Source organism: Myxocyprinus asiaticus, chromosome 11 (genome assembly GCF_019703515.2).
Source record: "Myxocyprinus asiaticus isolate MX2 ecotype Aquarium Trade chromosome 11, UBuf_Myxa_2, whole genome shotgun sequence".
Taxonomy (NCBI): domain Eukaryota; kingdom Metazoa; phylum Chordata; class Actinopteri; order Cypriniformes; family Catostomidae; genus Myxocyprinus; species Myxocyprinus asiaticus.
In genome coordinates, this window is record NC_059354.1 from 2,283,516 (window position 1) to 2,298,410 (window position 14,895).

A 14,895-nucleotide genomic window follows, 5' to 3' on the forward strand; every position below is an offset into this window, starting at 1 on the left:
CCCCCTAGCGGCTGGAGCTTGTTCTACTGAATAACACTCCTTTGGAACAGCTGTGGATTAATCTGTTCGTTCTTCGTGCTTATTCCTCTTGCTGGCTGGCGTTTGTTTTGTTGAGTATTTTTACGGGACATTGGAATGATTATGTCATCCGCTGAACTCATAACAGTTGGCTCACTGAACATTCGTTTGTCTGTCCGAGGAATCTGAACGGTTTTATATCAGCTGGAATTTGTTTGTTTTGTTCGGGGGGGAAGTTCAGGGTTTGATTGTTTCACTAATGGGGAATGTGGTCTGTATAATTTTGTTTTTGACAATTTATTTTTTCTACTATATCAAAATGTCAAATGTTAATATGAGTGTACTATCTCTCTCCACATGGAATGTAAATGGGTAGGGACACCCCATAAAAAGAAGGAAGGTTATTACTTTTTTAAACATAAGAAATATGATATAGTGTTTCTTCAAGAAACACATCTCTCTCCGCAGGAAGCTGAAAAATTTGGGAAGATATGGGGTGGACATATTTTCTTTAGTGCTGGCTCAAGTAAGAGCAAGGGAGTCATTATAATGATTAATAAACATCTAAAATTCAAATGTCTCAAACAGACTAAAGATAAATTAGGGAGAGTCATTATTGTTTTAGCTGAAATTCAGGGCCAAAGGTTGATTTTGGCTAATATTTACACACCTTATGCTGATGATCAGGGCTTTTTTATAGATCATGAAGGGATGTTGCATGCCGCTGGCACCCCTCATGATATAATATTGGGAGGAGACTTTATTCTTTTGATGGACTCAGTCCTTGATCATAGTGAAGCAAAAGGGTGTAAGCCCCCTAGAGCAACAGTGACACTTCACAGGATGTGTAAAAATCTTGGTCTTGCAGATATCTGGTGACTTTTGAACCCATCTGGTAGGGACTATACATTTTTTTCATCAGATCATAAGATTTATTCTAGAATAGATTTTTTTTTATATCTAAGTCCCACATTTCACCTGTTGTTGATTGCTCAATTGGAAATATCTTAGTCTCAGATCATGCCCTGGCGAGTTTAGAGATGTTGCCACATACAGAGAAAAATAAATCATATAGTTGGCACTTTAATGTATCCCTTTTGCAAAATTCTGATTTCCAACAAATGTTAAAGACTGAAATCAATGTTTATATGGAGACTGGTCCTCAGTATCTTCTGTGGGCGTGGCTTGGGAGGCACTTAAGGCGGTTCTTAGGGGTCAGATCATACAGTATGCCTCATTCACCAAAATATCCAAAGCACGAGAACCAGTGGAATTGGAAGAGAATATTAAAAGTGCCAAGGCAGAGCTGAAGTGCCGAATGTCATCTGATGGCCTCAGAGAATTGACCCGTTTGAAATACAGATATAATACTATTTTGTCACAGAAAGTGGAGTTGTGGTTGTTCAGGGCAAGACAGCCATAATTTGAGTCGGGGGACAAAGCAGGGAAGCTTTTGGTTAGATATATAAAGCAGAGAGAGTCTTTTTCAACATTCCTTCAGTGAAATCTGCTGGTGGTGAAATATTTACCTCGGCCATTGATATTAATAATGCTTTTAAAGAATTCTATCTTGATCTCTATAGATCCACGTCTTTGTCTACTGATGAAGACATTAGAAACTTTGTGGAACCATTAGAACTCCCTAAATTGTCAACTGAGCAAAACAATTATCTTGATTCTGAGATAACCTTGGAGGAGCTTGATGAGATAATTAAGGCCTTGCCTACAGGCAAGTCTCCAGGGCCAGATGGTTTTGCCGCTGAATATTTTAGATCTTATGCTACAGAATTGGCTCCATTTTTGTTAGAAGTTTATACTGAATCATTAAAGAATGGAAAACTTCCGGCAACCATGACACAAGCCCGGATCAGTCTGATCCTTAAAAAGAACAAAGATCCAAGTGAGTGTAAGAGTTACCGTCCAATTTCCCTGATCCAGCTAGATGTAAAAATTTTATAAAAAATTCTGGCTAACCGATTAAGTAAAGTTATGACATCTCTTATACATATAGATCAGGTGGGGTTTATTCGGGGCCATAGCTCTTCTGATAACATTAGGCGTCTCATCAATTTCATGTGGTCAGTGGAGAATGATCAGACTCCGGTCGCTGCCATCTCACTTGACACCGAAAAGGCATTTGATATGGTAGAATGGGATTATCTTTTTAAGGTTTTGGAAATATATGGGTTCGGGAGTACATTTATTGGATGGATTAAGTTACTTTATAGACACCCAGTAGCAGCGGTACAAACAAATTGATTAATTTCAGATTAATTTACTCTGGATAGGGGCACCCGGCAGGGTTGCCCTCTTTCCCCATTATTGTTCTGTCTTGCCCTGGAAACATTAGCTGCCGCGATATGAAAGGAGGATGATTTTTCCAGGGGTGGTGGCGGGAGGTATGGCGCATAAACTCTTGCTTTACGCAGATTATATTTTATTATTCGTCTCTGACCCCACTAGATCTATGCCTTGCCTCCACAGAATTATTAATTCCTTTTCTAAGTTTTCAGGATATAGAGTCAATTGGTCTAAATCCGAAGCTTTGTCTCTGACAGCATCCTTCCCAGAAACGGCTTTCCAGCCGGGCGCTTTCCAATGGCCCAAACAAGGCATTAAGTATTTGGGTATTTTATTCCCAGCAAATTTGTGTGATTTAGTTAGAGTTAATTTTGACCCCTTAATAAAACGGTTTTCGAACGATGTGGGCAGGTGGGTTTCATTACATTTATCTATGATTAGGAAGGTTAATGTTATTAAAATGAATTGTATTCCAAAATTCAATTACTTGCTGCAGTCTCTCCCTGTAGATGTCCCCCTCTCTTATTTCAAGAAATTTGATAGCATAACGAAGTTCTTCATCTGGAATGGTAAGCATCCCAAATTACATTTCAATAAGTTACATAAGCCGATTGACAAAGGTGGGCTAGGCCTACCCAATATTTTATTTTATTATTATGCATTCAGTCTCAGATATTTGGCTCATTGGTCGCTTCCACCTGAGAGAGCCCCTGCCTGATTCTGTACAGAACAGGAAGTTCTTGCCCCTATTTCGCCACTGCAGAGCCTTTCTATCAAATTAATCGGAGAAGCTAAGTTACATCCAGTTATCTCGCACTTGAACTCGGTATGGACAAAAGTGTCCAGACTGTTTAATTCGGACATTTTTTTAAATGTTGCCTCGAGCATATGGCTGAACTCCAAATTATGCATCAACAAGTCCCCTTTTTGCTGGTCAGAGTGGATTGGGAGGGGGGTTACTACACTCGGTAACCTATATGAGAATGGAGTGTTGAGATCCTTTCAAAATTTGGTTCAACTTTTTGGGATTCCTAGATCTCAGTTCTATAAGTATTTAGCTGCGCTACCTGCTCTGTACTGTTTTTGAGAGTGGCTTACACCCCCCTAAAGCGGCAGATACTCTGGGAGTGGTGATTACTGCTTTTGGAAAAGGTCATGAGGCATCTGTGTATTACTCCCTTCTAATTCAGAGTCTGGGGGACGGAACTTCAACTTCTCTTATGAGATTATGGGAGAAAGATCTAAGTTTGGTATTGGAGGAGGGAGAGTGGGCTGGGATTCTAAAAAATGTCAAATCTGCATCTAGAGATGCAAGGGTTCACCTCATGCAATTTAAGATTTTACATAGAGTCTATTGGACCCCCTCTAGATTGCATAGGCTTGGTCTTAAAGACACACCCACCTGCTGGCGATGTCAATCAGAAGATGGAGACACAACCCATGTCTTTTGGGGATGTGTTAAGATGCAAGAATTTTGGATGAGTATTCAGAGTTTTATGTGCAAGGTTTTGGCCTCTCAAATTTTTTTTTGTCCCAGACTCTGTATCTTAGGAGATGGGGCAGTCATTAATTTGGAGAATAAGCACGTGAAAAACTGGGTCCTAACTAGTATTATGATCGCCAGACTGATCACTTTGAGGAGTTGGAAGTTGGCTGGAGCACCCTCGTTTCAGGAGTGGTGTTCAGAGATGGCCAGAGTGGCAGCTCTTGAGGTGGGGGTATCCAGAAGACTGGGGAGTTTAGACATGTTTGTGAAGAAGTGGGGCAGATATCTGTCTTTTTTGGAGGGCTCTCGGGGAGGGACAGTGGAGAGAGAGGTGTAGGGGTTTTATGTGTGTGATTAGTTTTATTTTTTTAATTTTATTTATTTATTTATTTATTTTTGTTGTGTGTCTTTGGTTGTGTGACCACTGGGGTATTGTTGGGGGTTGGGGTTGGGGGATAGTGGGGGTTGGATATTGATTCTGTATATGTGTGTTCTGCTATTTATATTTAATGGCTGAATCAATAAAAAAATGTTAATCGCAAAAAAATAAATAAAATGAAATGCCAAAATATTAATCCAAATATTTGTTGCCACAGTTGTCACGGTAACCGCACGTTACAATGAATGACGCTCTGGTCCACCAGTGAGTCTCCATCAGGCAATATATTGTAACAGTATAAAAACAACGGTTAACGCTACAGAGTGGTATCAGTAAGAACCCTGGTTAACCACTGAGTTCCTTATAAAAACACTAACCTCAATACCGCTGGTTAGTGAATGCCACAAATTAAAATCCCTGGATAACCAATGGGTCCTCTATTGCTTGATCCAGGCAGTCCAACACTTCAGTCTGTCTGGTGTCTGAATCCGATGAATATCGATGTATAATTTTGATGTGTAAATCTGATGATTAAATCCGATGTATTTCCCAAGACACAGCTATAGCAGGGAGCAATTTGCTAGCCCAAGAGCTGTGCATGCTCGAGCGAGATCACTTTGGCGAGAATGACAAAGAGTCCGACTATGACGTGGATGGAAATGGATATAGTTTCCTACACGTAATCGGTCGGGGTCACGTGCGACAAAATCAATGCGAGTTTCTCGATATGATGTGCGAGTGCACGACTCCTTCCATTATGTTTTAACCGTCTCTGGAGGTCTGAAACAATGAAATAGAATGTCTTTATTTTTAATTCAAGAGTGTAATGTAGGATTACTAACTCGCTAATCTCACCAGTTCTGTTAAATTTTGCCTGATAATCCAATCATTTCGTTTTATAATCCCAGATATAGTATATGCACGTTTATTATTTCTGCATAATTAATCAGCACAGCTAAACACATTTTCTGATGGGTCGTTACGCATGACATCAGTGTGTAGATGCAGTCGACACTCCCATCTCTGCGATTTATACAGACACCGCTTATTCCGTGCGAATGGATAGTTAACATTACAGACTTACGCTGGAATAAATTTACTTTACAGATGTATGTCCAGAAAACTAATCTGTGTTTTGAACTACCTCTGCACTCTCACCTCACCGCAAGCTGTTGTGGGATTCGGCCTCTCTCGCCAGCAACTCGCAAATCTCACAGAGTTTAATAATTGCCTCACATATACACATATTCACGTTTCCGCATGAGAAATGTAGCACATTCTGATAGTAGTGGAAAGTGCCTCAAGAGCAGTGAAATTCCGATTGCTCCGCTCCTGCTCCGCTCTGCTCACATGCTCTGGCGCGAGCACAGAACACAAAGTGGAGTATGTTTTTGCCCCACACACACTAAGCAGCACTGGGCATTTTCTTCCCGTCATCCTCAAAGTTGTTAGCATAAAAAACATTCTAGTCATTCAGTTTAATCTTCAAAAGAACTAACCAAACATTCATCAAACTCCACAGTAGTACTAAAGGTAGCCATGTCGGTCCTCACATCTTTTCACAACAGATGGTTGCTCTGTAAAGGAGTTTTTACTTTATATTCACTAAGTCAAGCATTACATCAGAACTCGGTAAGGGTAGAGCTTAAAAGGTACACTACCATTCAAAAGTTTAGGGTCACTTACTCATTCTTAATTTATTTATTTATTTTTTCACATTTTAGAATGAGAGTAAAGTCATCACAACTATGGAATAATAGAAATGGAAATATGGGAATTATGTTGTGACTAAACAAAATCCAAAATAAATCAACTGTGTTATATTTTAGCATCTTCAAAGTGGCCACACTTTGCCTAGAATTTGCAGAAATGTACTCTTGATATTTTCACAACCAACTTCTTGAGGTATCACCCTGGGATGCTTTTTAAACAGTATTGAAGGAGTTCCCATCTATATGCTGGGCACTTATTGGCTGCTTTTATTAATTATTCGGTCCAAGTCATCCATTTAAAAAAAAAAAAATATTTTTGTAATTAAATATATTAATTTGGGACCTCATTGGGACCTTCAATGCTGCAGAAATTTTTCTGTACCCTTCCCCAGATACAGGTGCATCTCAATAAATTAGAATGTCGTGGAAAAGTTCATTTATTTCAGTAATTCAACTCAAATTGTGAAACTCGTGTATTAAATAAATTCAATGCACACAGACTGAAGTAGTTTAAGTCTTTGGTTCTTTTAATTGTGATGATTTTGGCTCACATTTAACAAAAACCCACCAATTCACTATCTCAAAAAATTAGAATACATCATAAGACCAATAAAAAAAACATTTTTAGTGAATTGTTGGCCTTCTGGAAAGTATGTTCATTTACTGTATATGTACTCAATACTTGGTAGGGGCTCATTTTGCTTTAATTACTGCCTCAATTCGGCGTGGCATGGAGGTGATCAGTTTGTGGCACTGCTGAGGTGGTATGGAAGCCCAGGTTTCTTTGACAGTGGCCTTCAGCTCATCTGCATTTTTTGGTCTCTTGTTTCTCATTTTCCTCTTGACAATACCCAATAGATTCTCTATGGGGTTCAGGTCTGGTGAGTTTGCTGGCCAGTCAAGCACACCAACACCATGGTCATTTAACCAACTTTTGGTGCTTTTGGCAGTGTGGGCAGGTGCCAAATCCTGCTGGAAAATGAAATCAGCATCTTTAAAAAGCTGGTCAGCAGAAGGAAGCATGAAGTGCTCCAAAATTTCTTGGTAAACGGGTGCAGTGACTTTGGTTTTCAAAAAACACAATGGACCAACACCAGCAGATGACATTGCACCCCAAATCATCACAGACTGTGGAAACTTAACACTGGACTTCAAGCAACTTGGGCTATGAGCTTCTCCACCCTTCCTCCAGACTCTAGGACCTTGGTTTCCAAATTAAATACAAAACTTGCTCTCATCTGAAAGAGGACTTTGGACCACTGGGCAACAGTCCAGTTCTTCTCCTTAGCCCAGGTAAGACACCTGTGACGTTGTCTGTGGTTCAGGAGTGGCTTAACAAGAGGAATACAACAACTGTAGCCAAATTCCTTGACATGTCTGTGTGTGGTGGCTCTTGATGCCTTGACCCCAGCCTCAGTCCATTCCTTGTGAAGTTCACCCAAATTCTTGAATCGATTTTGCTTGGCAATCCCCATAAGGCTGCAGTTCTCTCAGTTGGTTGTGCATCTTTTTCTTCCACACTTTTTCCTTCCACTCAACTTTCTGTTAACATGCTTGGATACAGCACTCTGTGAACAGCCAGCTTCTTTGGTAATGAATGTTTGTGGCTTACCCTCCTTGTGAAGGGTGTCAATGATTGTCTTCTGGACAACTGTCAGATCAGCAGTCTTCCCCATGATTGTGTAGCCTAGTGAACCAAACTGAGAGACCATTTTGAAGGCTCAGGAAACCTTTGCAGGTGTTTTGAGTTGATTAGCTGATTGGCATGTCACCATATTCTAATTTTTTGAGATAGTGAATTGGTGGGTTTTTGTTAAATGTGAGCCAAAATCATCACAATTAAAAGAACCAAAGACTTAAACTACTTCAGTCTGTGTGCATTGAATTATTTAATACACGAGTTTCACAATTTGAGTGGAATTACTGAAATAAATGAACTTTTCCACAACATTCTAATTTATTGAGATGCACCTGTATGTGCCTCGATACAATCCTGTCTCTGAGGTCTACAGACAATTCCTTGGACTACATGGCTTGGTTTGTGCTCTAACATGCACTGTTAACTGTGGGACCTTATATAGACAGGTGTGCGCCTTTCCAAATCATGTCCAATCAACTGAATTGACCACAGGTGGACTCCAATCAAGTTGTAGAAACATCTCAAGGATGATCAGTGGAAACAGGATGCACCTGGGCTCAATTTTGAGCGTCATGGCAAAGGCTGTGAATACTTATGTACGTGATTTTTTTTCATTTTGTATTTTTAATAAATTTGCAAAGATTTTAAACAAACTTCTTTCATGTTGTCATTATGGGGTATTGTTTGTAGAATTTTGAGGAAAATAATGAATTTAATCAATTTTGGAATAAGGCTGTAACATAACAAAATGTGGAAAAAGTGAAGCGCTGTGAATACTTTCCCTGCACTGTAGCTATAGGCTCGTTGTCATGGAGATTAAAAGACAGACATTGTTTATTTTACTTTCCAGCATTGTGTTTCACCAACTAGATAATAATATAGCGTGAAATCAACACTCAGCAGACACAATCCACCACCGCACTGTTGTCTGCTGAGCTGCAAAAAGATGCTCTGATGTTTACCTTTCAATCTGCTACATTACTGACTGCACTGACAAACTAAAGCTGGCTAACAGCAAACAGACATGAGTGACATGGTTGTCAGGGACAGGGTTAAAGTTAAATTAGTAATACTGAAAAGGGAAAATGATGGGGTCATAGTTTATTAACTTTCCAGTATGTATTCACAAACTAGTTAGCAACTTACAATGAAGACAAACAGCTTAACTCCTAGAGCCACCGTCAGCTCAGAGTCAGCTCTGTAAGCAATGGAGCTGGAGCATGCTCTGCTGGACAAACTACGCTATGACACCAATTCTAAAGCATTGTTTTCTGCATTATGTTCTGAAAAAAAGTTTTCATATCGGCGCATATCGGTAAACATATACACGGATACCAATATATCGGTGAAAGTCTAGACCGATATATCGGTTGGGCACTAATCGCCTGTGTCCATAACATTTACATTCCAAGTAAAATAAAATACAGATTTGTTACTTTTAGTCTTTTTTTTACTCCTGTTGTTAGAATTTCACCTTTTTGTTCTTCTTTTTTTTTTTTTTTTATTTATTTTTTTTTTTATGGCATGTATAAATGTAAAGACAATCACTCAACCTTCAGTAAGTTTCTTGAGCATTTTATTGCTGCACGTATTTTCACTGGATCTGTTGCTATGTTAATTAAAATATCTAAAATATAAAGCTTCTGAAAATTGTGAGGCTTCACATCCTGAAATATTTATGCACAGTAACAGTTCTATGGTGTTATTACTTTCCTATAGACTTTAAAATACACTTGAAATCTTATGTCCGAAGGCAATAATCTAAGTGATTTAAACTTACATTTTAAATGCCATATGTGGTATAAAGACATGGAGACTTTATAATTATCTAGTAATTGCATATATTGTATATTTTTGCTAGGTTCAAATTTTTTTGTTATCGTGTTTATGCTTAATAAATAAAGGGCTGATTGGACATGAAATTCAAGGGCTGAATATGAATCCCACTCCAACCATGACTATATCCCTCCCTCTCTTGATCTATCTTGCTCTGTAACAGCACTTATCTTATAGCAGTTCTTTAAACGACACTATGAATTCACTTAATGAGCGCAGTTTTCTTTCCTGTGTTGACGTGTTTCCTATTGAAACAGGAAGATTAGATTGGACATATAGAAGCCAAAAGGCTTTAGTTACATCACAGCCATGAATCATGATATACAACATGCTAGTTGGTTGCAGGGGAGGGACATTCTCATTCTAAAGAGCACTGATTGGACAAAAATCTGTGTAGTGCAGGATGAGTCATCAATATTTTTGCTTCATTTTCCTGGAAGAGACTGTAAATGTGAAATGTGAAGATCTTCTAAAAGTGAATTCTGTCAATGTTTAAGAGTACACTAGCTTTTAGACATGGACTAAAAGCATAACAAATCTAATACTGATTTCATGACCTCTTTAAGTTTTTCTCCCACATATCTGTGAGTGTGTAAAAGTGTGTTTTGTCAGCAAGGTGTCCTACATTTTTAGGTCTAATATTTGTTGATACTCACCAGCAGGATAAAGGTCAGTATGAAGAGACACAGGAAGTTTGAGTATGTGTCGGTGGTCTGATTTCTCAGTTCTTTACCTATTCTCTACCAACTGTGCTGAAGAAAGAAGCCAAAACTCAGCACACACCTACTGTTCACAGAGTATAATGAGTCAGAATGATGAGTCACAGTGATCATGATCCCTCAAACCAGTGTTCATTTGATTGAGTTCAGCTTTATATTAGCTGATGTATCAATCGAGTCTTCAGTGACTTTATCATCTAAATAGACCGATATGTTGAGCCCTTATACAAACACCGTACAAATGGCAATAGTGGACAAACACATTAGTCAAGGGTGATGCTTCATGATGTATCCTCGCTTACAAAGTCCGATCACTGAAAGAATTTAGTCAAGCTCAAGCTTGTCATAACAAGCACGAGACAGAATCATCCAAGCATTAATTGCATAGGTGTTCTGCAGAGAATTTTCACAAGCTTCAGAAAAATAAGTGTTTGTTAAGGCACGCATCACTATTACTATTGCTCATACTTAGGGTTGGGAATTTGAACTGACCTCAAATCTAACTTTTAAACTTTGGCACATAACTCACACCATTTGATCTATACAGGCATGAATGATACCTCAAACCTTGTGACAATACGTTGTATACAGGCAGTCACCACTCACATTTCAACATGATCACATGCGAAATCAGCGTTTTTGTTTCAAACGTTTTGCCAACCATATTCGCACCAAGTGTGCCCAATTCCAGACAAGCGCCACCCCACAAATACAGATAGTCCAGGATGGCATCCTAGTAATGCCATGGTGAGGTGTGTGTGAGTTTGGTCAACTCAGAGCAGCAGAATCAAACTCTCTCTCTCTCTCTCTCTCTCTCTCTCTCTCTGTCTGTCTTTCTGTCTCCTGTGGTTTGACAGTTCTACAGCGTTGCAAGTTTTAAGGCAAATAACATATGATTTCAGTTGTTTGCACAGACATGCTCCATATTTATCCAGAATAACTGATTAAACACTTCACACTTGCTTTCCTTTACAAACCAAAGTCTCTCTGACATCACTTGCATCCAATACAATATAAACATACTCTTTCTGTTCCAAATAACATGTTTAACAGGAATTACAATTATGTTCAGTATAAGTTTTTAAAGAATGTTTGTAAAGCTACCCAGAACGGATATTACAAATAGGCCTATTTCCTAACATTAAAGACCCCATGAAATGGTTTGATGAAAGTGGTTTTCTTTCCTGTGTTGACATTGTCCTATTAAAACAGTAAGTTGGGGCTCCTCTTTTTTTGTAGGGAAAAAGCTCCTTTAGGTTTTCCCTTCGAAACCGCACTTAACAGCTTGTACTGACAACAGAAATGAAGAAACGTTCGAGAGGAATATATTCCAGCCACATCCTTGGCATCAAACTGAAGCTTGTAAAAGTAAATAAAGTATTATTTTAGTAGTCTTTATACGTTTAAAGACATGCTGGCCCTGAGCTCTAAGGTCTAAAAAGTTAATTCCCTCATTAAAGATGTTAAGTCTTGTACCTTCATCTTTTTGTCCAATATTTTCAAATACTTTTTAGCTTCAAATCAAAGTTTGTAATGTTTTGATTCACCAAGTAAAAATACTTCCAGAATCAGGGTGAGCACTATTGGTCACTATTAGATCCCCCTAATAAATTCTCATTCTAGAGAACATTGAAATAGACAAAATTTGCTGGAAGACAAGGACTGTACATTTTAAATATGAATATCTGCAAAAATATTATTTTGTCAACTTTCACAGTATTTCCCAAATATTATTTATGTGCCCGCGCAGCCCAATTGGTCTGAAAAGGGATAGTTCACCCAAAAATGTTAGACAATATGTCTCAGTTACCATTCACTTTTATTGCATCTTTTTTCCTCACAGTGAAAGTGAATGGTGACTGAGGCTGTCATTCTGCGATAACATCCCCTTTTGTGTTCCACAGAAGAAAGAAAGTCATATGGGTCTGCAACAACATGATGACACAGCTGGGTGAATTATCCCTTTATGAAGGCATTCCCTAAATCATAAGATTAATTGCTATTGATTATTTTAACTTTTGAGAGCCCTAAGAGTCTATATTTTCCTTTAAGTTTTAGTTTAATAGATTTAATAAGGCAATATCAAAATACCCCCTGGAACCTGCTTTAATATGCCCAAGGGGTACACTTAACCCTGTTTGGGAATCACTGCACTAGCATATAGATGGTCTCAAAGCTAATACACACAGACTAAAAAGCCATAAAAGTCTGTAAAGAGCATATGTCCACAGAGATCACAGAATAACTCACAGAGATGTCGAATGTCTCCTCTGAGTCATCCAGCAGCAGGACTCTGACGGGTATCAGTCGTCCAGGCGGCATAGCGGGCGGTCTGTGTCCGGGCTCCAGGGTGCTGATGCCCAGAGTCTCTGGTGCCCCTAACCTCTGCCCTGCCAAAGATATCTGGCCTTGTTCCGCCATTGTCTTCCTCACTCAGCCTGCAAATGACACACAGAAATGTCACACTCCACCTTCCTCCAACATGGCTACAATTTGAGGTCTACAACCTATCCTGCAAAAGGTTGTGAAGAACGTGTGTGTGTTTTAATGTTTGACTCTTTGTATTCCCATTCATTTCTGCACAGACATAGACAATTATTTGATGGATCATTCAATATTTAACTTGTCAAGCTGCAAGCTGATAGGCTCTTTGACTTATTATGCTTTAGCCAATCAGCTAGCTCACATGTGACATGTTTAGCCAATCGGCTTGCATGGTCTAAGCTGATTGGTCCTTTGACTTCTAATCAGGTAGCCAATCAACTTGTGTTTCTGTCTTTGTGTAACATTTAAATGGCTCAGTTATGAAGATAAGCCAGTTTCACTGAAGTGCACTGCAAAAGTTATTTCTCTGAAACCCACCTCCATCCCAGCACCACAGGTCTAGATCTGCTACATGGGGATTGTTTGTAATGTATATTTGTGCAACAACATATCCTACATGCTCAATGCAGCATGTCTTGCATTTTGTGTAATTATGCAACAGCAGCAGCATGTCCACATGCTTAACTCAGTCTATCTGTGTAATTTCTAGCAGTAGCAGGTCTCCGTACTTGCTATGCAGCAGCAGCAGCGTAGCAGATCTAGTCTGCCAAGACCAATAACCAATCAATATTTCATACCCACATTAGCATATTAAATCTTCCAGTCAGTTGTCATGCCTGAAATGTCATAACATCTGATATTTTTTAAGAATTTCAAACAAATTAATTAAGGTCTTAAGGGGTCCTTCTCTGTTTTATGGTTTACTTGTCACGTGTCAACAAAATTACTACCTGTATGTTGGTTACACCACCTGACAACTGACTTAAAACACAACTACTTACTTTTCCTTTAATACAAGATTCCAAAGTACTTATGCCAACTTTTTTTCAAGAATTTCAGGTGTTATTTTTTAATTCCTTTTTTGTTTTTTTTTACGGTCTCTAGATGGTTATATTACTTAAAATTTTAAACCTGCTCATCATAGCAGAGGTGTATTCAAGTAATTGTTTTGTTTGAATTGCATTTTTTATGTACTTTTGAATAATTTAATATCCATCTATTGAAACACTCAACTGACAAAAAAATTAAATAAATAAATAAAACGTATATGCTTATAAACCTACTAAAATCTTATTACAAATAAACACACTGTGATTGGATCAAACTCTTTAGATTAATGTCAAGCTCTTCTGAAGAGCTGAATGGCCAGAGTTCATTGGACAGTTGGATGTGTTTTTGTGTGTGTTTTGACAGCTATTAATGTGTCAGTTAATTGAAGGTTAATATTACAGTATCCTATTAGGAATGATTTTATTGCTGAACTAATTAGAGATTTCCAACCTCTCACATCTCTCCATCTATGTTCCCATCATTCCCTCTGTTTATCACACATGCCAGAGCACTGATGTCATTACTACTAAACCATGGGTCAACATGAGCAACCAAGAGAGAGAGAGAGGGAGAGAGAGGGAGAGAGAGTGACAATGAGCCGCAGAGACACACAGGGCAGTTAAAAGGAAAATATGTAATAACAAACACTGATCTCTGAGGGTCAGATTACCATATGTGACTTGTGCTAGGGGTAGTGGTGGCTTGGCGGTTAAGGCTCTGGGTTAATGACTAGATGGTCAGGGGTTCAAGCCCCAGCACCGCATAGATGCCACTGTTGGGCCCTTGAGCAAGGCCCTTGACCCTATCTGCTCCAGGGGTGCTGTATCATGGCTGACCCTGCACTCTGACCCCAGCTTGGCTGGGATATGTGAAAACAGGGGCAGTGGTAGCTCAGTGGTTAAGGCTCTGGGTTACTGATCAGAAGGTTGGGGGTTCAAGCCCCAGCACTGCTAAGATGCCACTGTTGGGCCCTTGAGCAAGGCCCTTGACCCTATCTGCTCCAGGGGTGCTGTATCATGGCTGACCCTGCACTCTGACCCCAGCCTAGCTGGGATATGTGAAAAAGAAGAATTTCACTGTATATGTGCAAATGTATAATGTGTGATAAATAAAGAAAATTATAATCATAATTCTTTTCATAACAGCATTTATCTAAGTGAATATTCAAGAAAACTTAAATATTGATCTTTTTTGCACCAAAAGTGATCGTGTTGCTTTGGAAGACATTAATTAACAGCTGGAGTCTTATGGATGAAGTTTATGCTGACTGTCTGTGATTTCTGGAGCTTCAAAAGAGAAATCTCCATTCACTTGCATTTTAAGGACCTACTGAGCTTAGATATTTTTCATTTTTTCTTCAAATGTGTTCTGCAGAAGAAAGTCATACACACCTGGGATATCATGAAGGTGAATAAATAATGAGAGAATTT

At 38.9% G+C, this 14,895-nt stretch overlaps 1 protein-coding gene across 4 annotated transcripts in view; it reads right to left on the minus strand.

Annotated features, from left to right (window-relative positions):
- LOC127448153 (FERM, ARHGEF and pleckstrin domain-containing protein 1) overlaps nt 1-14,895 on the minus strand; it is a 115,607-nt gene that overhangs the window by 94,701 nt on the left and 6,011 nt on the right. For all 4 annotated transcript variants that reach the window (XM_051710477.1, XM_051710478.1, XM_051710476.1 and 1 more), the window contains exon 2: nt 12,341-12,528. In XM_051710477.1, coding sequence (XP_051566437.1) covers nt 12,341-12,511 — 171 coding nt within the window. In that variant the 5' untranslated portion in view covers nt 12,512-12,528. The remainder of the gene's footprint in view (nt 1-12,340; nt 12,529-14,895) is intronic.